Below are 23,854 nucleotides of genomic sequence, written 5' to 3'. Positions count from 1 at the left end.
GCCACCAAATGAGGATTTTCCTTTCTGTGTTCCCAAGTGTAAATCATTGAGCTTTACTTCATTTCATGGTCCTGTGAATTGCTCATATGGGCTGTTCAAAGAAAAGATTGTGGCACCATCTCTTTCACATGGTCCAACCCAGTGTCTTTCCACTCTCATTGAGAAGGGAATGATGGATGCTTCATGTTGTTGTTAGTGCTGCCATAAAATAGGGCTGTTCACAGGATGCAGCCTCAAATCCTTTGTACATGCTGAGACACAAGGCAGTGAGATGCTCCCAGTGAAAGGTGTCGGGATAGACTGGTGATTTACATCCTGAGGTATGGAGTCAGGTCTGGTCTTAAGGCAAAAAGCAAAACAATGAATTCCCAAAGACAGCAATTTCAGGTATCATAAAAGCTTTCAGTGACTACTTTTCACTATTTATGCTCTTCATTTACTTTTTGCCTTCATTTTCCAGTCTTGTGACTAAGCAAATCTGGTCAGTTTTGCTCACTCAATACAGCTCACATCCCTTTCCTCCTGTTATGCTGTAGCTTGTGGCCTATATTTGAGGCTACAACCATCCTCAAGAGAAGCCACTTCTCTTATAAGTAGGATTTAATTATTTTTATTAGCAAAATCCACATTTTAAGCCTAAACTATTTGACTGTGTCCCTTTGAAAAAGGAAATAATTTGGGACAATCTACTTTTTAAACCACACTTTCTAAATCCTTGCCCCAAAGAGCAAATTCTGTCTGTTCCTTTGCTGAATGAACACAGGGGTTTTAAGGAAGATGTAAAAACAAAATGAAGGAGCCCCCACACAGCCCAGCTGCTGAGTTTCAGCCACGCCTCTTATTACCAGCTTCTTCTCTGGCCTTTTTTTTTCAGGGCTGTGGAAAACAATTTCCGTTGGCTACATCAAAGTGTAGTAGCAGATTTCCCTTTGGAAGTCAGAGCCTGCTTCAAACGTCTCTTCAAGTCCTGCATGTTTGGAGACTTGGGTCGGACAAGGTGGAGACCTCTTCGTTTCTCTCCATTGCAGCTCCCAATCATTCTGCTAACCTCCTGGCAAAGCTGTTGGAAGGCTTCATGCACTCCCTCACAGTTCTCCCGGGCTGATACTTCATAGTAAGTACCTCCCAGTTCACTGGCCAGCTGGAGGCCTTCTTTGGAGGACACTTGCCTGGCTCGCAGGAGGTCCCCTTTGTTGGCCATCAGAAGCAGGGGGATGTTAGCGTTGGGGTGAATCTTGCGGATGTGCTGGTGGAGGGGCCGGATGACTCGGTAGCTCTCGTAGTCTGTGATGGAGTAAACAAAAACGAAGCCATCTGCCCAGTAGATTGACCGGTTTATCTGCTCCTGGCAGCAGATGCTGTCAGTGTCATCCTGCAGGCAAAACCAAGAGGTGTGAGGTTAGAAAGCTGAGAACAAGGAGCAGACAGAGCAAACAGTCATACAGTGCTGCTAGCTCCTCGGAGCTTTGCTTTAACCTGTGTCTGTTTCTCAGGGGACAGGCACAAACCCCTCTGACTGCTTGGGAACGTACCAGGGGAAGGAGAAATTTTGCCCCTGTATTCAGCACTGGTGACATCATACCTCAAATATTGGGTTCAGTTTTGGGCTCCTTGCTCCAAGAAGGACTTTGAGGAGCTGGAGCAGGTCCAGAGAAGAGCAACAAAGCTGGGGAAGGGTCTGGAGAACAGGTCTGGTGAGGAGCAGCTGAGGGAACTGGGCTTGTTCAGCCTGGAGAAAAGGAGGCTGACCTTATTGCTCTCTAAAACTCCCAGAAAGGAGGTGGGAGTGAGGTGGAGGTGGGGCACTTCTTCCTATTATCAGATGATGCAACAAGAGGAAATGGCCTCAGGTTGTGACAGGGGATGTTTAGGTTGGATGTTAGGAACAATTTCTTTTCTGCAAGAGTGGTCAGGCACTGGAACAGGCTGCCCAGGGAGGTGGTGGAGTCACCATTCCTGGAGATGTTCAAGAAATGTGTGGACATGGCACTTTGGGACATGGTTTAATGGCCATGGTGGCGTTAGGTCAACAGCTGGACTCAATGATCTTAGAGGTCTTTTCCAACTGAAACAATTCTATGGTTCTATGAAATTTCCCATGTCAGTAACATATTACAGGTAAGCAGCAATGTGGAGAGGGGCCAGAGCCAATTAGTTGAAAATGAGAGAGCAGCCAAAACAGTGGCAGTGAAAAGTTTGTCTTGTATTCTATTGTCTAAACCGGTGTGACAGCAACCTGTGTTTTCATAGTGGATAAAATTATGATGGGCATGGCAAGAGCATTATAAAATTCACTACTGCAAGTGAACAATTGTCCCCCGAGGTGTTTTTTTTTAGGGCTTTTTCTATTTCTCTGTTTAGAATCTCCACGGATTGAGGGTTCTCAGTAACTGTTTTTTCTGCCATGTAGGTCTCCAGATACTCAAAGGCAAAGCTCATTTGAAAAAGCAATTTGTAACAAATAACCTATTACTGAAGCTGAAAATGAGGTGAGCTCTCACTGCTCAGTTGTGCAACAGCAATAGGTTTATATTATTGTTTTGTTGCTCACACGTTTGTTCAGCCCATCACCACTCCCACTCAGCCAGCCCTAACAATCCTCAGAGCTGCAAATATAAAACTGAACACAGTCCTGTGGGCTTGAAAAGACATCAGCTCACTTTTCAAGATGAAGCTATTTTCATCTAATCCTCTACTCTTTTTTGTCTATGCTCCCCTGTAACCCAACTGGAGAGGGAGATCCATGCTGCAGTTACTGCCAGTATGCTTGATTTGTACAAACTGGCATTCATAGAACCATGGAATTCCTCTAAATACAGGTTTTCTGGAACTTTGCAATTCCTTTCATATCCAACAAGGCACCAAAGATACACAATATTCAGCTCCTGATGAAGCTCAGAGGAATTAGAGACTTTTGTGTATTTAGGGGGAGTTCAACAGCTTGAATACAGAGCCCAAACTTATTATTACTAAATTCTTGCCAAGAAATCCTCAGCAAGCCCTTCAGAACATATGTTCCACTATCTACAGAATATATATGTGCCATCCACATCCATTTTAGCAGAGTTTGTGTGTTCTCAGCAATCTCCCCAAACAGATCCCTTATATTAAGATGTGTAAATATGAATTATAAAGCCTAACTTCAGGAAGCAGAAATGGAAAAGAACAAGCAAAAGTGATCAGCTCTTTAGTGGTAGATCAGACACTAAAAACAGGACTGCTGACGAGGATCTTTGGTGAGAAGGAAGAGGAATTTCTGAGGGCTCAGGCTATAAATTAGGCTCACAACTTTCAGCAGGACTTCTAACTGCCCTCTGTATTTTAGTATTGCCAACAGACAGTGGTTCATCACACCTAGTAGTTCTTTGCTCACACTCTTAACTCCTGTTAGCAGGTAAATGGTTTAACAGATGCTCTTATCATGCCTCTGTCTCTCCTGAACCCTCAACCCCTCAAACCCACTGGAGCTGCACACAAAGAGAAAGCCTCACCAGCAGCCTTGTTTAAAAGGTTAATGAGTGGGAACTGAAGCCAGGACAGGGCAGACTGTGGGAAGAAGGGCACTTTGCACTGTTGGTGCCTGGGTTGTACCCAATCTGTAGATAATTAGCCACCCTTCATGTCCTGGTAGCCTCTTTTCACCAGCAAACTCCTTTCAAGGGGAAAAAGAACTAATTGCTCTGGCAAGCGTTTGAAAATGGTTTTGGAGAAGGTGTACACCCAGAAAGCCCTAATGAGCAGAAATTCCCTGTTACACCAGCTAGGCCCACCCAGTAGTGAGCTGGATGGATAATCCCCCCCGGAATGCTTTATTCAGGAAAATCAAAGGCTAATGGGCTACTTTTTAAATGGAAATCTCTGCTCCAGGATGAATTCTGAAACACACACAGTTATTTGCTGTGTATAGACCGGGCAGCAGTGAACTGCCTAACAAAAGCAGTTTCTGTTTGCTTCAGTCTCCCTTAAACATTCACAATTCTGGTGTGTCTAGAATCCTGAGGGATTCCACATGACTTCCTCCCCTTCCTTAGAGTAAGAAACTCTCTTCCTCAAGGATTTTAATAGAAAAATCCAACCTATTCTCAGTCTGAATAAGTCCCTTCAAATTATTTCAGATACATCATTTGATGCAAAGAGATAGAGGCTAAGATAAGTGTGTCTGTGGGAAGTGTTGAAACAGTGCAGACCTTTGTTTGGGACAAAGGAAACGAAATCCTGACTACATTAAAATAATTTCTGATTAAGAAACCTCAGCTGCTGGCATTACTAAACTTCATGGAGCTCCTGTCACAGAACTGTAGGGCACAGTCTCAATTAAAACAAAGAAACCGGAAAATAAACATATATCTGGGGTGAAAGAGGGAATTGAATCCTTTCACTCTCTCCTTTCTCCATGGGATACAACAGAGAGGGGATTCCCTTTGTTAAGTCTTTATCAGGCAGTCCCAATTGTGCCTAATCACCACCCACAGCTCTTCTTTGCAGGTGCCCTCTAAGCAAGCTGGCACAGGGCCTCTGTACCATTAAGTCCCTCTTGAATATTTGGAGGACTTCCATAGCAGCTTTTGTTTGCTTTTTAGTGCCCGGGGTAAATGAGAGGTCTTCTCCTCTGCTCCGTGCAACCCCAAAAGCATCAGTGTGAAACTTTGTCAAAGCTTTCTGCTTAAATCTACCTCCGGTCATCAGAAAAAAAACAGAAATGGAAACTGAGGCTGTGGGAGCTCCTCTTCTGTAAACTCAGGATGGAACAGTTCTGCAGCACAGAAATGAGCCCAGGTACACATGGGTCCCTGCAGACAATACAAGGTATATAAAGCTGTCCAGGGCTAGCCTGAGAGAGTATCAGAGAAGGTGGTGTTCCCATCCGGACATATATTTGACCAAGTCTGAGGTTAAGGCTGAGCCAAGAAGTTTAGGTTTGATAATGACAAGAGGACACCTAGTTTTATCATGAAACCTCAGCTGTTCTACATGAATTGCTACTCTCAAATTTAGTACAAACAAATTTCGTTACATTTCCTGCTATTTGGATACTGTTTTCATGCACTTTTTCTGCATGTGAAGCAGATCTCAAAGTGAAAAAAGACACCTTAATCTTGGATTCTGCTTGGAAAAATATTACTATAAGTAGATTCCTAGTTAAATATTAAACCTAGAAAAGGTAAGGAAAGCGCTGAAAAGCACCCTAGCTGGAAATGCCAACTGCTGTGAGGCCTGTGCCCTTGGAAAGAAACACCTTTTAGAGATTCTGGGTGTGTAGAAAGGTCCAAGCTGAGCCTCTAGGCAGATAAGTTGTCTGCCATGCAGGGACAAAACCCATTTGACAGGTAATAATCAAGGAACTGGCAGGAGCGAGCCAGATAATTTTACTGCTGTTTAGGCTGGGGATGCAGTAATGTGTTTGAAATAGGTTTTAATTTTGACTTACTCTTAAAGGAGCCTGGTTTAACCTCTTCAAGGGCTTGTTTTGGTAGGGCATAAGGTGGCCCCTTTAGTCTTCATTTGGGTTTAAGCCCAGCTATTTTTCTGCTGATAAGTGGAGTTACTTACAGATGAAAGTGCTTGTGACAAACAAGAGCCATTAACGGTGTGGTAATGTACCAGTACACCAAGCAGGTATTTACCTCCAGTGAAACAAAGGGAGTATCCTGCACCTGGAGAGAGATCTGTTCCCCATCTATGGTGAACTTCCTTGAATACAAAGCACCTGGTAGAAAAGTAAAATCATTAGTCAGTGACTGCAACACAGAAGAAGAAGTTCATAAATCTTTGGGATTTATGTGAGCTTATCAGTCAGAGTTTGGTTGCAATCCCCAAAGACTAGACACTGAGTCTGATTTCTGGTTAATCTGAATGACATATTCAGGGCCAAGGACTAGTTCAAGCTATCTAGGAGTGATCCAGCTCTAATAAAACCATTACTAGTCTGGGCTTGAACTTTATTGTGTTACTGGAGTTCAAGTTAAGTGACTATGTTAAGTTCAGTTTGGATCTTACAAATGATTCATAGTGTTGATCTCAAATGTACTGGAGAGTAAGGAACTTGGATTAATAGGTGTATCAGTTAGTAACAATAATGCCATCACTCCTGAAAATCATCTTTGGTTCAATGAAACATGTGGTTTTACTCCAGTGGAAGAGAGTGTGAGCTTACAGAAACATGTACAATACAAGGAGATTTAGTACAGCAAAGCATCCTGGTCTCAGATGGGATAGAGTTAATTTTCTTCCTAGTAACTGCACCTGAATCCAACATTATTTTTCCACTTAAAAACGAGGAAAAACTTCTTAGCTCTGAAGGTGCTGGAGCCCTGGAGCAGGCTGCCCAGAGATGTTGTGGAGTCTCCTTTCTGAAAAGATTCCAAACCCACCTGGATATTGTGATCCTGGGCAACCTGCTGTGGGTGACCCTGCTTTAGCAGGGTGGGACAGACTAGATGATCCCCAGAGGTCCCTTCCAAGCCCCACCACGCTGGGATTCTGAGGTTGTCATGTTATGTTTTAATTCTGACCCTGTGAGGTAATCTAGCCCTTCTGGAACATATATATAAACATACAATTATTGTTCTGGAAAACAGATCATATTTTGAGATGAAAAAAGGGCACTCTTTTATGGGCAGACACCACACCCCTAAAACAAGACCAGACAACATATTACAGAATCATACAACTGCTTCGTTTGGATAAGACCTTTAAGATCATTGAGTCCAACCATTATCTATCTACTCTATTCCTCCTCTATGACGCACTGCAGAAAAAAAGAGCAGGTACTTCCAGCCACAGCCTGTGCTTTGCCTTACATCCAATTGAAAGAGAAGCATGGTTGAATGCTCACAAATACACTGCCACCTGTTTCTTATTTCTGGCATATTTGTTTCTTCTGCAGCATGGCTATTGGGCTGTTGGCTTAATGAGAAAAGCATGTGGTTCTCAGCAATGTTTGGCAGCAATCCATTGAAAAGCTCCAAAGTCTAACTTGATATACAGCCTCCCATAGAAGAAATGGAGGAAAAGTAAGAGAAATAGTGCAGCCAACCATCAAGGTTACTCAGGGTCAGTGAGAGGGAGCTGTAGGAAGGAGCTTTCAGATTGTGTTTCATCAGACAAGTAGAGATCAAAGGTGTCTTGTACTGCCATCTCCTTTCCTAACTCATTGTTCTCAATTCATTAGGCATCTCCAAAATGAAGCAATCACTGCTTTGACTCCTTGTCCTCTTTCACACGAAAACTGTGAGATGGTCTAAATGTGGAATGTGCTAGCAGGTATAGAATCATAGAATAGAATCATATAATTGTTTTGGTTGAAAAAGACCTCTAAGGCCATTGAGTCCAACCACTGACCTGACAGCATCATGGCCATTAAACCACGTCCCAAAGTACCATGCCCACACATTTCTTGAGCACCTCCAGGGATGGTGACTCCACCACCTCCCTGGGCAGCCTGTTCCAATGCCTGGCTACTCCTACAGGAAATAAATTGTTTCTAATATCCAACCTAAACCAGCCCTGGCACAGTTTCAGGCCATTTCCTCTCGTTCTATCCCCTGATAGGAGGGAGAAGAGACCGATCCTCACTTTACTGCAGCCTCCTTTAAGGCTGGTGTACATAGATCCCTTCTGGCCAGTACTTTTGCCACTTTCTTGGAACAGAGAATTAAACAATTCACATGAACTCATCCTCTCAGGTGTGAGGTTTAAACAAGAAATGCAGCAGAAGCAGTTTGCATGATCACTTTGCTTCTCCAGTGGGGAGAAGACCTTGATTTAGAAGTCTCTCTTGTCCTAAAAGCCTCTGAAAACAGGGAGTACACAGAAAAAGTTCCGAACTGCCTTTTATGCACTTTGGAATTCCTCTGGTTTCCCTGAGGTTGCAGAGAGAGCAGCATTGGGTTTCTGTGGTTTGGTTGATATGCAAGTTGTTCCTGGAGCCTGCATATTAGTATAGGTATGTCCCCAAGCAAACCTTTTACTCTGATCTTTTTCCATCAGGCTGGGGGAGGGAGGGGGAAATAGCTAAAAGGATCATAAATAATGAGCCTTTGATTTATTGCTTTCATAGCTCGAGGCTATTAACTGAAAATATGCACCTTATGGACATCTGACACTGCTGGCTTTCCTGTAATATGCAGCAGTCACAAAGCAGAGCAGATTTCTTTTCAAGGTATCTGCAGCACTGCAGTAGAAAGCAGACTCACCAGTATTGGCTTCATAGTCTCCAATAAATCTCTTGGTGAGAAAGCGCACAACCAGGGCTGTAAAACAATGAAAAAAACATGGGGCTGAAATGGGAACCAAAATCAATCTTTGCAGAACACATGTAATATCTTACTGGAAGAGTTAGTATAATATGAAACCAAGTTAATCTTTGACTTGCTCACATATTGTTCTGCAAATGCTTCTCTCAACACTCACAGAAAAAGATCTGGGGCCAGGCTGTGGTAGCTAATGGAGAGTTTTTTGCAGGTCCTGCTGGAAATTACTGCTCAGAGTCAGTGTGGCTGTTCAGTGCAGGGTACAGAGGGCTGTTTGTTGGGATTGCAGGTATAACAACCTCAGCTTTGGTTGGAAATCGCTTAGATAAAGAGCAACAAGCCAGTAAACTGAAACTAAGTCAAATTCTACATTTGAGAGCTCAGTGTCACATAAGAAGTGAGGCTGATGGATGTAATGGCTCTTCCCAGCCTTAAAAATCCTCAGCCCTCCTCATGAAACTCATTAAAGATATCTAATCACATCCAGCAAACAAACCCCATGTGCTCTGCACACATGGGTCATGCTGCAGCACCCTGGCACTGCTTATTCCCCTCAGTCTGTGGTGCTTTCTTATGCTGCTGGATTTGACCATTTCCCTTTTTCTTAAAAATCCCATTGTGGCAGCTTCTATTCCTGCAGTGCTTTCAGCTCAGCAGATTCCTAACCATTTGCAAAGCCACTTGGTTAATGGCTAAATAAAAGGGTTTGTTCTGCAAACAACTCTATCATGGATTTCATTTAAAACATTTTTTTTTCTCACAGTGGATACTGGATCATCTCTTTAGTAGCTTTAAATAAAATTGACTGTTCAACTACCTTCAACAAACTACTGCATATGAAAATGTGGCTGCTTCAAATCCAAACCAATCTAATGTTTTAGGATCAGAGAATCACAGAATTGTTTTGGTTGAAAAAAACCTCTAAGATCAAGTCTAAGACTAAATCCAGTGGAACCTCAGGTCTGGCCTTAATAATTTCCAAAATCACAAACCATACATTCAGAAGAAATATTGCTTGCTTTACCCTCTCTCCTTCTCCTTTCCTTTGAAAAATAATACAAGAAGACTCATCTTGCATGCTGTTATTCATCTGCAGAGCGTAAAACATTTACAACAGGTGAACAAAACCCACTGGTCCCATTTTGTGGGTGTGGAAATTTAGCCAGAGCTAAATAATTTGCACAAGACCAAGTAGAATCATCTCTAAGCACAGAGCTCTCAAGGCAGTGCCCTTTCCTCTTCACTCCCTCATGTTGGCTGCTCACACTGACCTACAGCAAATCCCACCTCACAGATTATTCAGCAGTTTCAAATCGAAAAAGTAACTTCAGAAGTCCAAGCTGCCACAGATAAGAGTTTTCACATCCTTGGGTCTACCTGAGCTGCAAAGGAGGTCATAAGTACATTGAGAAGGAAAAGCACAGAGCCATACCTGTGGACTTACCTGTCTTGCCAACGCTACTGCCACCCAGCACCACCAGCTTGATGATTTTGTTGGGCACACAGTCTAAGACAGGATACTCTGGTATGGGAAGCAAGAGAAAGTTAGTAGAATACTGTGACATAGTATCCTGAGAGATGAGACGCATGCCAGAAATGAGAGCTCTTCAACTCCACGAGGAGTTGGGGGAGAAAAGAAGGAAAACAGCTTCTCGGCGTCTGTTCTTGGCTGTAGATCCTTGGATAGAGAAGCCTTCTCATTTCATTTAAGTAGCTTTTCTCAGGAATGTTAGAGTGACTGGCCTCCTCTTCCTGCTGCCTCTGCTCAGACAGCAACTTTGGAAAGCAAAAGGAAACTTTTTGATCAGCCCCCGTGAAAACTGACTCCTCCATTCCCCAGCCAATCACAAGTGAAACCATGACATTCCTCCAGCTGGGCACCAGCCTGTCCCTCCATCAACCACGCTCCTTCGCTCGCTGCTTTATCTCTCCCCACTGCCTGCTTTATGTGCTGCCCCTTGGCTCTTTGCTCAAACGAGATTCTTCTGGTTTACAGTCAGCAGGGGAGTGTTTGCAGCCAGATACGCTCACCCCCGTGCTCTGCTCTCATGCCACTTGGAATAATCTCGTTCTGCCTGTCCACTTCCTTTGCATTTTCAATTGGATTCATGCGCTGTTGTTCTCCCTGTCTTATTGTGTCTTGCAGTCGGGCCCCTTCAGAGCACTGCAGCTGATGGGACACTTGAGGAAAACACATTTCCCCTCCACCCCCTCCCACCCCCTTCAGTTTTCAGGCAGCTGTAGGTTGTTCCAAAATGCTAGCTCACATATGTACCCTCCAAGATACTTTTGATCTGCTGCTTTATACGTGTTGTTAGTCTAAATGGCCTGCTGGAATGCAGCTTTGCACTGGGTAGGGACACTGCAGTTTCTCCAAACATGGAAAAAGTGAATTTAAAGGCTGGTGACAGACTTGGGGAGGCTGAGGAAGGGCTCGGTGTGGCGAGCCAGACAGAGGGAATGAAGAAAGAATGACTTCTGTAGGAGAACTCAGCATAGTTTTAAGACAGCTGGCGGCTGCAAGGTCTGGAGGGATGACAGCATGTAACTGTACACTCGCTACAATCAACTCCCAGTTATCAAGGGTAATGGGGGGGGGAGAGGGGGGGGTGGGAGAAAAAAGGGAAGAGCAGTGGGAAGGGAATGACCCAGATAAAGCAAAACTGTAAATAATAAAAACCAGATGCAAATTAAACTACAGAAAATACAGCTAGAGCATTTATCTTTGAAAGACTTCTCCCTCTAGAGAGAGGGGCAGGAGCAGCTTTGAGCAGCTTTAAGCAGCAGGGGCAAGAGGTGAGCCTGACAGGCAGTGTACCCCTGAGATGTGTTCTCTGTCACGCTGCGTGGGATACATGGATATGAGCAGAGAGAAGCTCCACAAGCTAATCCACCCACAGATAATAGGGTCCAGAGGATGCAGATTTTCCATGTCTTCTGTACACTCCTAGCAGGCAGAAAGTAGGCATGGCTCATTGCATGGAGAGGGTCCAGCTGCTTTCACACCACTGCCTTCAATCACAGAATCACAGAATCATAGAATGCTTTGGGTTGGAAGACACCTTTGAAGGTCATCCAGTCCAACCCCCCTGCAGTCAGCAGGGATATCTGCAACTAGAGCAGGTTGCTCAGAGCTCCATCAAGCCTGACCTTGAATGTCTCCATGGCATGTACATCAAGTTTTCCCCAGCAGGTTTTAGAGGTCAGGGGTACGGTTGTGTGCTAGCATAAGAGGATGGGAAGTCAGGCCAAGTCTCCAGATTAGTGTAGATTTCTATGCCAAAAAGGATTCTTCAAAGACTGGAACAGACTGTCCAGGGAAGTGGTTGAATTACCATCCCTGGATATATTGAAAAGCTGTTTAGATATGGTGCTCAAGGAGATGGTGTAGTAGTGACCCTGGCAGAGTTAGATAACAGTGGTACTTGATTATCTTAAAGGTCTTTTCCAACCATGGTGATTCTGTGATTAATACCCCCTCTCCTGGGGGCCACGTTGTCAAATGATGCAAACTTCCACACCAGCATCACAGAGGACATGCTGAGTGTGAACAGACTTTAGAAGAATCCAGCTGTGGTGTGCAGCAGGCCAGCGAAAAAGCACAAGATTCAGATGATTTATGGTTATGTCACTTTTCTAAAGCTGTTTCCCCTCGAAAAACTACCTTCTGAAGCAGAGCTGCTGTGTCAGCACTGAGTGTTTATGACTTTGATCATCATGAAAATCAGCTGATGAAGAGGTGGAACAAAATGTCTGGAGGGCCACTCAGCTCATGACACAGGGAAGGAGCCACCAGATCCTGTGTCTTTTGGGACACAGCCCCTACGTGAATGTTTTTCAGTTCTCCCAGTATAAATTTGCCTCCATTTTTTTGTGAAAACCCAAGCACTGACAACTCCTTTCCAGGAAATTTCATTACCAGGGTGCTTTAATCTCACACAAGTTTTGTAAGAACAGGCAAAAAGAGAGGAGGAATAGGAAAAACACTCAAAATCTTGCGGTCAATTAACAGGGCACTTTGAAATGTGTTATTGAGCTGAACACATTGTAAATGTCTGCTTCTACAAGTGTAGGATGGTGGAACCTTTGCTACCATTTGCTATTAAAAGCACATGTTAGGGAGTAATACAAAAGTATTAATCACAATAGTTCTCCTAAAAGAGCAAACAGTAATCTATCTACCAGCTTCTAGATGGCCAGAAGACTTTCAGCCCAGGATAAATAGCCAAATAAATTAAGCAAGATCACAGAGAATATTCTACATGAACAAAGATGTTCCTAGAAGAACACAGTTCTGCTGGCTTGCTCCAAAACAGAGGCAACATAATCAACAGAAACAGAAGTTAAAGTCCTTCTGGGCAACCAAATGTACTAGTGCTGAGGAACTCCAGAGGGAGCTCACAAAAGCAAGTGAGTGCACATAAAGTTGGTGGGTGACCTTTAATCTAGGTAACTGTAAGGCATCTAAGGAAAAAGAATGGAAACTGTGCTTAAGTGATGCTGAACTTGGGCACAGCATTCATAAATTAGGGAAGAGACCTTAGAGTCCTCACCGACAGTACACACCCATCAGCTCAGTGTGCAACAGCAGCACAAAAAGCCCACAAAAGGTTGGATATCCTGGGAAGGGGAATGGAGAAGAATCACAGAATCATAGAATCTTAGAGGTTGGAAGTGACCTCCACAGATCATCAAGTGAAGCCCCTCTGCCAAAAGCAGGATCACCTAGGGTAATCCACACAGGAACACATCCAGGAGGGTTTTGAAAGTCTCCAGAGAAGGAGACTCCTCAACCTCTCTGGGTAGCCTGTTCCAGTGTTCCATCACCCTCAGTGTGAAGAAGTTTCTCCTCATGTTAAGGTGAAACCTTCTATATTCAAGTTTGTATCTCTTGTCCTTTGTCTTATTTCTGAAGGCACAGGGTATCAGTTTTATGCTTACACAAACCCTTGGAGCAACTCCATTGCCAGTGTAGATGACACACAAGTTCTCCGCACCACAAAAACGTAGTGGGAGCTGTGAAGGCTCAGAGCAGGGCACCAAAACCCATCCATTACTGGTGTGGAGCAGCTGCTGTGTGAGGAGAGGCTGGAAAAGCTGCTTGCCATGTGCTTGTACAGATGCTGGTGCTGACACAAGAGAGATGTGTGGGGGCAGGAATGAAAGACCAGCAGTGGAGGAAATGTTAAACTGCTGCTTTTGGCAGCTGTGATGACTTCTGGTTGCATACAACAAATGCAAATGCAGTTTTAGGCTGTGTCTTGGAAATAGACCAACTGATTCCTGGTTCCTTTGATTCCATCTACATTTTCAAGTCCAAGCTTCTCATGCTTTTAACCAAAGCTTGTTTCCACTGTGTGCAGAAATCTTTGTCCAGAAAGAAAAGGTAATAATAATAATAATAATAATAATAATAATAATAATAATAATAATAATAGCATCATATTCTCCAAAAGTTTTAAATCTGTTCTCAAGCTTATTTCCCCTCTGCCCTCACAATCGTAACGTTTAGACTCTTAATTCTGAAAGAACTGGAATAAGATCTGGAATCAAAGCCAGAGGCTTTCAAATCTGATCCTTATCTGATTTTCTAGATTGCCAGAAGAGTCTTTTCACTGAAGGAACCCATGCAGAAAGATTCACACTATTTGAGGTTGTATAACTCTTGGCATGTGGAATAAGAATTGTTTTTAAAAGAGATTGTCATTGTTTGTGCACAATGGTCTTATATTTAGCTAAGAAAACCCTGTATAAATGTGAATTCTCTTGGAAAAACAATAGCTCAAATGAGAGGGAGAATGTTTGCAGAACTCAGAACAGCTCTGAAAACATTTGGATGGTTCTGGAGAGTTCACTGACCACTCCTTAGGTTGCTCCACACGAAGATGTGTGCCTTAGCATGTTGCACAATGATTATGTTATTTCCACACCATATTTTTTACAGATTTATTTATTGGTCTGTGTTGTTCTTGGCTGTGGCTTCTATAAGATTTTCTATTTTTATCATTGTTGGCACTCCAGCACATCTTCAGAGATGAAACATTCTAAAAATACAAATATTTGCCATTGCCATAGTGCATTTTGTATGAGGGTGTCCAATTGCTTTTAAAACTGAGTATAATTACTCCTCATATGTTTTACAAAAGGAAGAACAGATGAGCAGAGCCAGAGTGACCTTGCTAATATCACAGAATCACAGCATGGTGGGGATTCAAAGGGACCTCTGAAGATCATCCAGTCCAATCCTGCGCTCCTAAAGCAGGGTCACCCAGAGCAGCTTGTCCAGGATCACAAGGTCCAGGCGGGTTTGGAATCTCTTCAGAGAAGAAGACTCCGCAACCTCTCTGAGCAGCCTGCTCCAGTGCTCCTGCATCCTCAAAGTCAAGAAGTTTTTCTTTATAAGATCCCCAGAGGTGGTTGTCGTCACCCTTTCCCATTCTGCCTTCCACTGACCAAAATGATCTTTCTTCTTGAAGTCTCTTTGCAATGATTACATTTGCAGGTTGATCTCTGCAGTTTTGTCTGAGTGTCTTTATGTTGTGTTGCAAACTTGGGGTCCAAAGGCCCAGTTCTTAAAATGCACTAAAGTAGTGTTTTAACCACCTCTTTGCTGCCAGTAACTAGACACCCTCATAAGAGAGAAAGGCAAATAAAACGCATCTTACCAGGAGATAAGAAAGGAATAGAATGAAATGTAACAGGCACCAGGACTAGGTGGTGATATCACCCTGCTTGGAGACTGATCACATCTCCAATCACATGCATTAAAAACTCAGCCATGTGCTTCAGAAGATGTTGTTTGGGGACAAGACTGCCATTTCAGCACCATAACTGTATACAGAACAAAGTTGTGCTGATCCTGAGGCTAAATGGGAAGGAAGTGTCCTCAGATGCTATTGCAACAGCTGTGATAAATCATATTTGAGTTTGTTTTGGGATGTAAGGGAGGTGATCGTTTAAACCTGCACTTCAGTTTGGTCAGACACTGTACAGATCCCCCTAGGTCTGTATTTCCTGTCCCTAATTTCATTGCCATTCATGGCAACCCTGCAAGAAGCACATGTCTTTTTTTACTTTTAGCATATTTTAAAAGGATTTCAATATTTTTTTAGGTTGTTGAGCACGCTCCCTCGGGAGCCTGTAGTAGATGACATGGAAAGTACAATGTGTGTAAGAGAACATCGCTGCAGGCAAGCAGCTCAAATAGAATGGAAACATCTTGGCCTCATAAAAAAGTTTGTGCTTTGGAAACTGAACCATCCTCCTTTCCCTGCAGATATTCCTGCAAGGTCAGGACTGGAGTACAGTTCGGTGTGTGGAATCAGTCCCATCACTGCTGCTGATGTGCAGACCCAAAGGTCTCCAGCCACTTTCATTAGCACTTTTCCACAGTGCTCTGCTCGGAGTTAATACTAAATATGAGCCAGGCTCCTTCCAGGTGTGAGGTTCAACGTCATTCTGTAGATCCAGATGGCAAACATTTTTACCCATCTCTGAGTTCAGGAGGAAGGGGCCATTTTTCAGTGGTGCCCAGTGACAGGACAAGGGGAAACAGGCACAATCTTTCACATAAGTTCCACCTAAACATGAGGAAGAACTTCTTTAATTTAAGGGTAATGAAGCTCTGGAACAGGCTTCTCACAGAAGAGGTGGTGGAGTATCCATTTATGGAGACATTCTAAACCTGCCTGGAGGTGTTCCTATGTGACCTTTTCTAGGTGAGCCTTCCTTGGCAATGGGATTGAACTTGAGGATCTCCAGAGGTCTCTTCCAGATCCTACCATTCCATGATTCTGTTTTCCTCCAACGTCTATTTGCTTCTGGGATCTGCTCTGTGAAGGGCTATATGGTGATCTGCATCATTTTTCACTCTTGGGATTACAATAGACACAGTTGTCGTTTGCAGAGCTGTGCTCTGAAAAAGCACTTGTTGTGATTCTGCTGAAACAAGGACTCGTGGTGCAGAACACAAAGGGATTACGTGGTGCAAACCACTGTCCAACTCCATCATTGCACCAGCCACTGTCATAAAACCCACCCACGGGTGCTCACAACCACTAAAATGAGTCTCAGGAAGTTCATAGTTTGTGCATTACACCTTCAAGGTGTTTTAGTGCTCTGAGGTGGCTGTGGTCTCCCTCACTGGTGCGTTTGGTGACATCCCGCAGCTCCAACCCTCCAGTTTCACTGGTGACACATGCAATGCTTGTCTCACCAGGGCCTCCAGTCATCTTGGTCAGGTGAGGGGATTATCAGTCTCTTGTCTCAAGTGACAAGTGACACAAGGAGAGGAAACAGCCTCAAGTTGCACCAGTGGATGTTTAAATTGGATACAAAGCACAATTTCTTCCTCCCTTTTGAACTGTCAAGCCCTGGAACAAGCTTCCCAGGGCAGTGGTGGAGTCCCCATCCCTGCAGGGCTCTCAACACCATGGAGATGTGGTGCTGACAGACATGGTTTAGTGGTGACCTGGCAGTGCTGGGTTAAGGGTTGGACTTGATTATATTAAAGGTCTTTTCCAATCAAACTGATTCTATGACTGAAGCACTTCTTGCCCACCACCATCCCCACAGCTGCACACGCCAAGACATCCCCAGCTCCATTTCAGCACGGGGGGAAGGCACAACCCAGCCTTGCGGTGACCCTGAGGGAGGTGCGGAGCGATGGAACCTCGCAGACTCCGACTGTCCGGGGTGGAGCAGGGCTCAGCGCTGGGGGGAAGACTGCTTGGAGTCAGGGGGCCCAAATGCAGGAGGAATCTCCTCAGCACTCGTCACGGTGCGCAGCCGGCGCCATTTGTGCGCTGCACCGCCGGCGGCCGGCCCCATTTAGCGGTTGCGCCACCTGCGGCTCCGGCTGCCGCTGTCAGTTGGGCGGCTGCGTCCCAACATGGCGCCGGCGGCAGCGGGGGCGGCCGCGGGGCGCGGGGCCGCGTCGGGCGGATGGACATACTGATGACGGTCCGGAGACTCGCCTCCATCTGTACCATGGTGAGAGCAGCTGCCAGCCGGGCGCCGCCGTGCTGGAGCTCCGGGGGCGAGGGGACGGACTGGCCGGTGAGGGGCCCCGGTGGCGGGAGCGGCCCCGGCCCCGCGCTGAGGGGTGAGGAGGGCCCCGCAGCGGCCGGGTGCAAGAATAATTAGTATAAGTAATTGAAAGCCAAGGTTTGTGGGAGGCATTGCCGCTTGTCCGCGTCGGAGGGTGTTTGTGTGAGGTGGCGGGACACCCCGGGAACCCCCCCGGGAAGGCACTGCCGGGCCGCTGCTGGGAACCGGGTGAGGCAGCGGCAGGGGGGAGCCGCGGCGAGAGTGGCTGTGCCAGGCAAGGGGCACAGAGGAGGGGTTGTAGCTGAAGGGAGGCTGAGCGGGGAGGGCCAGCCCGGCTGCTCTGCGCCGATGTTTTGAGGGGTTGGAGGAACTGGGGTCTAATCCGGGTGGGGAGAGGCGGTTGGGGGAGCAGAGAGCCTTCTGTAGAAAGCAGGACTCGCTCCCTTCGGGTGGGTGTGTCAGCTGCCGGCTGCTCGTAGAAATGTGTCAGGGGCAGGTGGATGCTTCCTCAGAGAGACGGAGGAACTAAGGGCTTTATTGAACAGTAATTTTTTTTTTCTCTTTAGCTCGGATCACAGTCATTTGGTGACAGCTAAGCTCAATTTAATGGTTGTCCAACTAGTTTATAAAAGCTCTGTAATCACCTGAATGCACATAACAGGGTATATCACCCATGAGAACCTAGCAAGGGGGAGACTGGTAATTGCATGATTATGCAGAATTTTCAATGAAGTTACATTGCTGCCTAAGTAGAGGCCAGCAAGTGGTTTGTCTAGCATTGAAACACCGCTGACTCATAACAAAACATTGCATCTTAATGATACGCCAGCAAGAACATTTCACGGAGATGCTTGCTCTAAGGAGATTAATCAATAGAAATGATAGCAGGGGTTCAGATTGTCAAAATCCAATGTCAAATCAAGATGAGGGGATTCAGAGTTAGTATTTTGTTTTTACAGCCCCATATTGTAATTGCTTCAAGTGCTCAAACTTCAGTTTTAAGTCTCAGGAGCAGCCTTTAAAAAGGGGCCTTATGTACCAGCTTGGTGAGACTGATTTCATGGGTTTGTGAAGGGTGCAGAGTTTTTCTGCTTCTTTTCCATGTAGGTACTACCTACCAGTTTTAATTAACTTCAGATTTAATTGAAGTGAACCACAGTGGTGCTGCACAAAGTTGAGTGTTTGGAATCTCATACTAATACCTATAACACAAGAGATTAGTTTTTATTTTTAAATTTGTGGCAGTGGTTCCCTCATCTGAAAACTTTTGAAGTGTCAAGAAGATTTCCCCAAATTCCATTCTTCACTAATCTCAATTTATATTTTTAATTGCCCTTCATCAGCACAGGTGAAATTAAGGTCAGGAGAGGTGGCTGAATCATGATTTTGTTGTGGAGCTCTGCACCCCAGAGGCAAGCGATTGACTCAATCCCAGATAATATTTTAGATGCATTCCTGACATCAGCTGACTGAGCCTCAGATTAAGAGGGCAAATGTAAGGCAGTGCTTTTTCCTAGGGTTTGTGGCCAGATCTGCACACAGCCATTCCAGCATCTGTGATTTGTTTTTAGAGACTTTGGCTATGCATATTGACTGTGTTAGTCATGGATTCATCTTTCTTCCTGTGCTTACCTTGATTTTGGTTGGGGCGGTACGAGAAAGTAGAGCAGAAGCAGGTCCTAATGTCCCTTCTGAAGTCCTGTGCTTGTTTTGGTTTGTTGTTTCCAAGACTTTATTGCAGCTTTGGAGAAGCAGATTCTCCTTACTGTTTTTGTTTCAAGTGGAGAACTTAGTGTTTCATTTCTCTGCAGAAAATGTTGAGCAGTACTGCTAGCACCAAATGATTGTATGAAACTTGCTTCCCCTTTTTATATAGCTGCTTAATCAAATCCTATGTAGTTTTTCAGCATCAATGTTTTAGATAGTTTACCTAAACTTGCTGTTAATCTCACTTTCCTTCCCCCCCACCCCCCCAGGAAAATTAAGGTCTGGGTGCTGTATTTTACAACTGAATCAGTTTATTTGCATCTACTTCAGTTAATGTCCAGTAAATACACATACTGTTTGCTTTGTCATAATGTGAGTGTGAAAAACCTCAGCCTTCTTTATAAAAACATGTAATTATGTTAACAAAGTCCCTTTGGGAAATGTCTTTCTTCAGGATTATGCTACTATGTAGTGATGCCTTACTTCTTTTTAGTAAAATACATGGATTTTACAGCACTTCTAGTCATCACTTCAGGCTGAAAGCTGAAACACAGTTTTATGGCATTCCCAGTCCCCTCATCACAGTCAGTCACCATCACAGGGACTGGTGTTTCTGATTTTCCATCTCAGACATTCCACTCTTCTGCAGTTTCTCTTTACAAATTAAATTCAATACCAGATCTTGTTAGCACTGATGTAGTTATAACTTTAATCATATCCCCCTCCTTAAAATAACTTTCAGGTTTTTGCACTGTGGATCACCAATCCTATGCCTCATGATCATCACGTTCCCTTTGTGTGAGCACCATCCCTTTCAGTGATTGCATAACTTTCATGTGGCATTGTGAAGATTAGAAACTGGGAGGAAAATACTTGTGCGTTTGACTATGATTCATTGCTTGGTAGGGCTGCTGACACCATATGGCAAGATACATCCATAGCCAAGAGCTACTGACTAGAGCTCTGGCTCTCTGCTGTGTTCCCTTGACTTTATTTTGTTTCCCAGCCCTTATCTTTACCAGAGATTCTAGTTTTTGTTTTCTTTTTGCAGGCAACTTCTAAATCCACCTGGAGAGTGAAACAAAACACTTCTGAGGTGTTTTGCAGCCCTTCATGAATAATACATAGCTCCTTTTTCAAAAACGTTTAGAAGTACTATCTTTGTAGTTCTGTGGTCGGGGAGAGTTGTGAAACCTCTCCTGACAATCTCTCTCTCTTGAGCAAGGGGAGCTGAATATCCATGAGTCTGAGTGCATCATTTTATCCCTGCTGTGCTTCAGGGGGATGAGACACTTGGCTGTAGAACTGAGCTTTTAAGTTGAGAGTCAGGGGCTTTTTTGTTGTATTGGCAATAAGTGTTATTTGTTTGGTTGGGTGTTTGTTGTTGTGTTGTTTTTTGTTGGTGTTTTGTTTTTTTTTTTTTTTGAGGGAGAAGCAAACCAGAACACTAGAATGGAGCAGGGTGTAAAGCAGAGAACTGATCTTTCCCTCTCTGGCAACTGATTTTTGTGGAAGTCTGTAGTAAGCTGTTAGCAGAAATTATTGGTCTTTCTTGGTCAGCTAATTGGGGACACTTCCCCTAGATCATGTCTAATTGTTTGCTAAACCAGTAAGACATGCCTGAAGATCTCAAATCCAGTCTACAAATTGGTGGTAGCCTTATTCTACTATGAATCAGCATGGCGTGGGTATAATTATTAACTCCAGTGCTGGAGAAGAGATGACTGAATCATTTGTAGGCAATACATTTCCATTTGCCACCTGAATAATTTAGACTACTCAATTCAAGCAGGGATTTCATGTCCCCAATGTGTAATGTTTGCCTTGCTGCTGTTTCACCTGTATTTGTAGCACTTTGTTATTTCTCTGATAAAGCTAAAATACTGGTAGCTGGGAAGGTATCACTGAGGAAGTGGGAAAAAGTAGAGCTAGCTAAGAAGACTTCTGTTTCCAGCATTACTTGATTGACCTAAGCTGAAGGACACAAATACTTTCCCTGGCACAACTCGAGGCCATTTCCTCTCATCCTGTTGGTTGCTACTTTGGAGAACAGAGTAACACCAACCTCACTCCAGCCTCCTTTGAGGGAGTTGTAAAGTGCTGTACTTCCTCCCCTTAATCCAGCATCCTTTCCATACATTTTTTCGTGGAGCCTAGCTTTACCATCTAATTTTAAACAGTATAAAATGACAGAATTTCACAAGTGCCCTGTGACTTGCTTTACCCTTATGAGGTGCAGATCCTGTGGACCTTGCAAGACCAGCTCCTATTTGACTAAACATTTACACAAAGCAGTTTACAAAGCATTCTCTATTAATTTATTTAAAAACACTCTAATGAAGACTTCAGATTTGGAACACTTCCACTGTAGCAAACAGATGTTGAAGTACAGCATTTTCTAGTCTTACTGTGGTATCCATGATGCTGCAGAGTTCAGTTTTACTCCCTGTTGAAGAACAGGCAGGGCCAGCCTTTCCTTTGTGTGATTAAGAAGATGATTCTGTAGTATTTGGAATCATGGTTTTTGGCGAGTCTGTGCCGCTGTTACATCTGCTCCTTTCAAGATTATCAGCTTGGTTTGCTTGCATAAGCATTCAGAGTGCTGGAATCCAAAGTTCAATTTGCCATCATTGGTTATACCTCAAAGGGCAGCCTTCCTGGGTGCGTGAAAAGGGTTCATTTCAAACCCTGAATCACAGAGTGATAGCTGAGCTGACAACTCTTTTCATCTGGCTTCAGTGCTGCACAGCCCAGGAGTTTTAAAAGATGGGGCAGCAACATCCAATTCTCTGTTTAGAAAAAGCATGACAGCATGTTCTGTAAATCTCAGCAATACAACTCCAGTTCTTCTCCTTTCTGTGCTCCCCAACAGGTAATTTTAATAGTCCTGAAGCTGGAACTATTACCACAGCCAGTCCAACAAAGTGACTGCAGGCAGGCTGTGAGGAATGCATCATCTCGGCAGATTTCTTTCCTGGAAGGTTTTAAGTAGCTCTGGCTTGGCCAGCTAGTTCTTTTCCACCTTTTTGGTGTGTTTTGTTTTGTTTGTTCAGTCAGTGAAAATCACCCTTCAGTCATGCAGTATATTTAACCAACTTCTCTAATCATGGGAGCTTCACTGGGGTGATGGCTGATGGCCAGGCCCAAAGAGTGGTGGGAAATGGAGCTAAATCCAGTTGGCAGCTGGTCACCAGTGCTGTTCCCCTGGGGTCAGTACTGGGACCAGTTCTTTTTAATATCTTTATCAAAAATCTGGATGAGGGGATCAAGGGCACCCTCAGTAAGTTGCAAATGACACTTAAGTTGGGTGTGAGTATTGATCTGCTTTAGAGTAGGGAGGCTCTACAGAGGAATCTGGACAGAGTGGATGAATGGGCCAAGGTCAGTTGTATGAGCTTCAACAAGGCGAAGTGTTAGGCCCTGGGCTTGGTTCACAACAGCCCTATGAATGCTGCAGGCTGGGGCCTTGGGGTGCTGGTTGACAGCAGCAGAAGATAAGCCAGCAGTGTGGTCAGGAGGGCCACCAATATCCTGACTTGGCTCAGCAATAGTATGGACATCAGGACCAGGGCAGGAAACACTCCGTTGTACTCAGCACTGATGAGACCACGTCTTGAATCCCGGGTTCGGTTTTGGGCCTGTCACTCCAAGAAGGACAACTGAGGCGCTGGAGTGTGTCCAGCAAAGGGCAACAGAGCTGATGTGTAGAGCTCAAGTCTTGTGGGGAGTGGCTGAGGGAACTGGGGTTGTTCAGCCTGGAGAAAAGGAAGCTTAGAGAAGACCTTGTGGCTGTCTGCAACTTCCTGAAAGGAGGTTGGAGCCAGGTGGGGTTGATCTCTTCTCCCAAGGAATAAGTGACAGGATGATAGGAAACAGCCTTGAATTGCACCAGGGGCAGTTTAGGCTGGACATTAGGAAAAAATTTTTCCCCAGAAAGGTTTTGTCAAGCCCTGGACCTGGCTGCCTTGTGCAGTGGTGGAGTCCCCATCCCTGGAAGGATTTAAAAGATTTGCAGACATGGTGCTGAGGGATGTGGTTTAGTGGTAGACTTGGTGATCTTAAAGGCCTTTTACAATCTAAATGATTCCGTGACTCTCTCCAGTGCCCCACTGGAAAGCTGCATCCCAGCACCTTTTTCAAATGTTAAATCTTATCCTACCCTAATTTATTAAGAAGAGTCAGATGAATAATTAAAGACTTCAGCCAGACCTGGATGCCAGATATATTCTGGACACTGAAATATCTCCTCAATCTCTTTGTCTTTTTTCCCCTTTTTTAAGGGGAATTCCTTTTGCAGGCAGGTAAGTGCTGTGTGCTCAGCGGAACCAGCTGGTTCTAATCCAGCAGCTGAGTTAGCATGGTCTTGAGCCCAAGCTAATATGTCATGAGGGGTTTTTATTTCAACAAGCTGTCCCACCAACCATGCTACGCAGCTTCCCAGCAGGCCTGCAGCTGTAAGAAAACTTCTGAGATAGCCTAAGATGTGATGCTTTAATTAGTTCATTTGAACTGAATGGTATTAATTGCAATGGGAGAAGGATAAATGGCTTATGTAAAAGACTTACAATGTGGAAATTGATATTTTTGAGGAAAGGGTGTGTCTTCAGATTTTCATGGACTGGATGGAGAGTGTTCTGATTCTCTAGCTTATTAAAAGTAATCTACTGATGGCATTAGTCTTGAGCTTGTTTTAGACAGGGCTAAAGCAGATGAAGTTTGTAGACAAGCATAGAAACTGCAGTTTAAACATTGTACAGTGTACAGATCAGTGCTTAAAGGGTGGTGGTCAGGATGGGGCTCCTTTGTCAGCGGTGCCCAGTGACAGGACAAAGGCTGCCCAGAGAGGT

General features: G+C 44.4%; 1 protein-coding gene across 1 annotated transcript; it reads right to left on the bottom strand.

Moving 5' to 3' along the window:
- Positions 1–904: 904 nt before the first annotated feature.
- On the bottom strand, positions 905–9,841 carry LOC128972636 (ras-like protein family member 11A-like). Its single transcript, XM_054388713.1, has 4 exons — positions 9,697–9,841; positions 8,196–8,252; positions 5,625–5,707; positions 905–1,372 (listed from the first exon to the last, which is right to left on the bottom strand). Exons 1-4 carry the CDS (start codon positions 9,839–9,841, stop codon positions 905–907), a joined length of 753 nt encoding a protein of 250 aa, XP_054244688.1.
- Positions 9,842–23,854: the final 14,013 nt, after the last annotated feature.

Source organism: Indicator indicator, chromosome 17 (assembly GCF_027791375.1).
Source record: "Indicator indicator isolate 239-I01 chromosome 17, UM_Iind_1.1, whole genome shotgun sequence".
Lineage (NCBI taxonomy): Eukaryota > Metazoa > Chordata > Aves > Piciformes > Indicatoridae > Indicator > Indicator indicator.
This window is presented reverse-complemented; position numbering and strand designations above follow the sequence as displayed.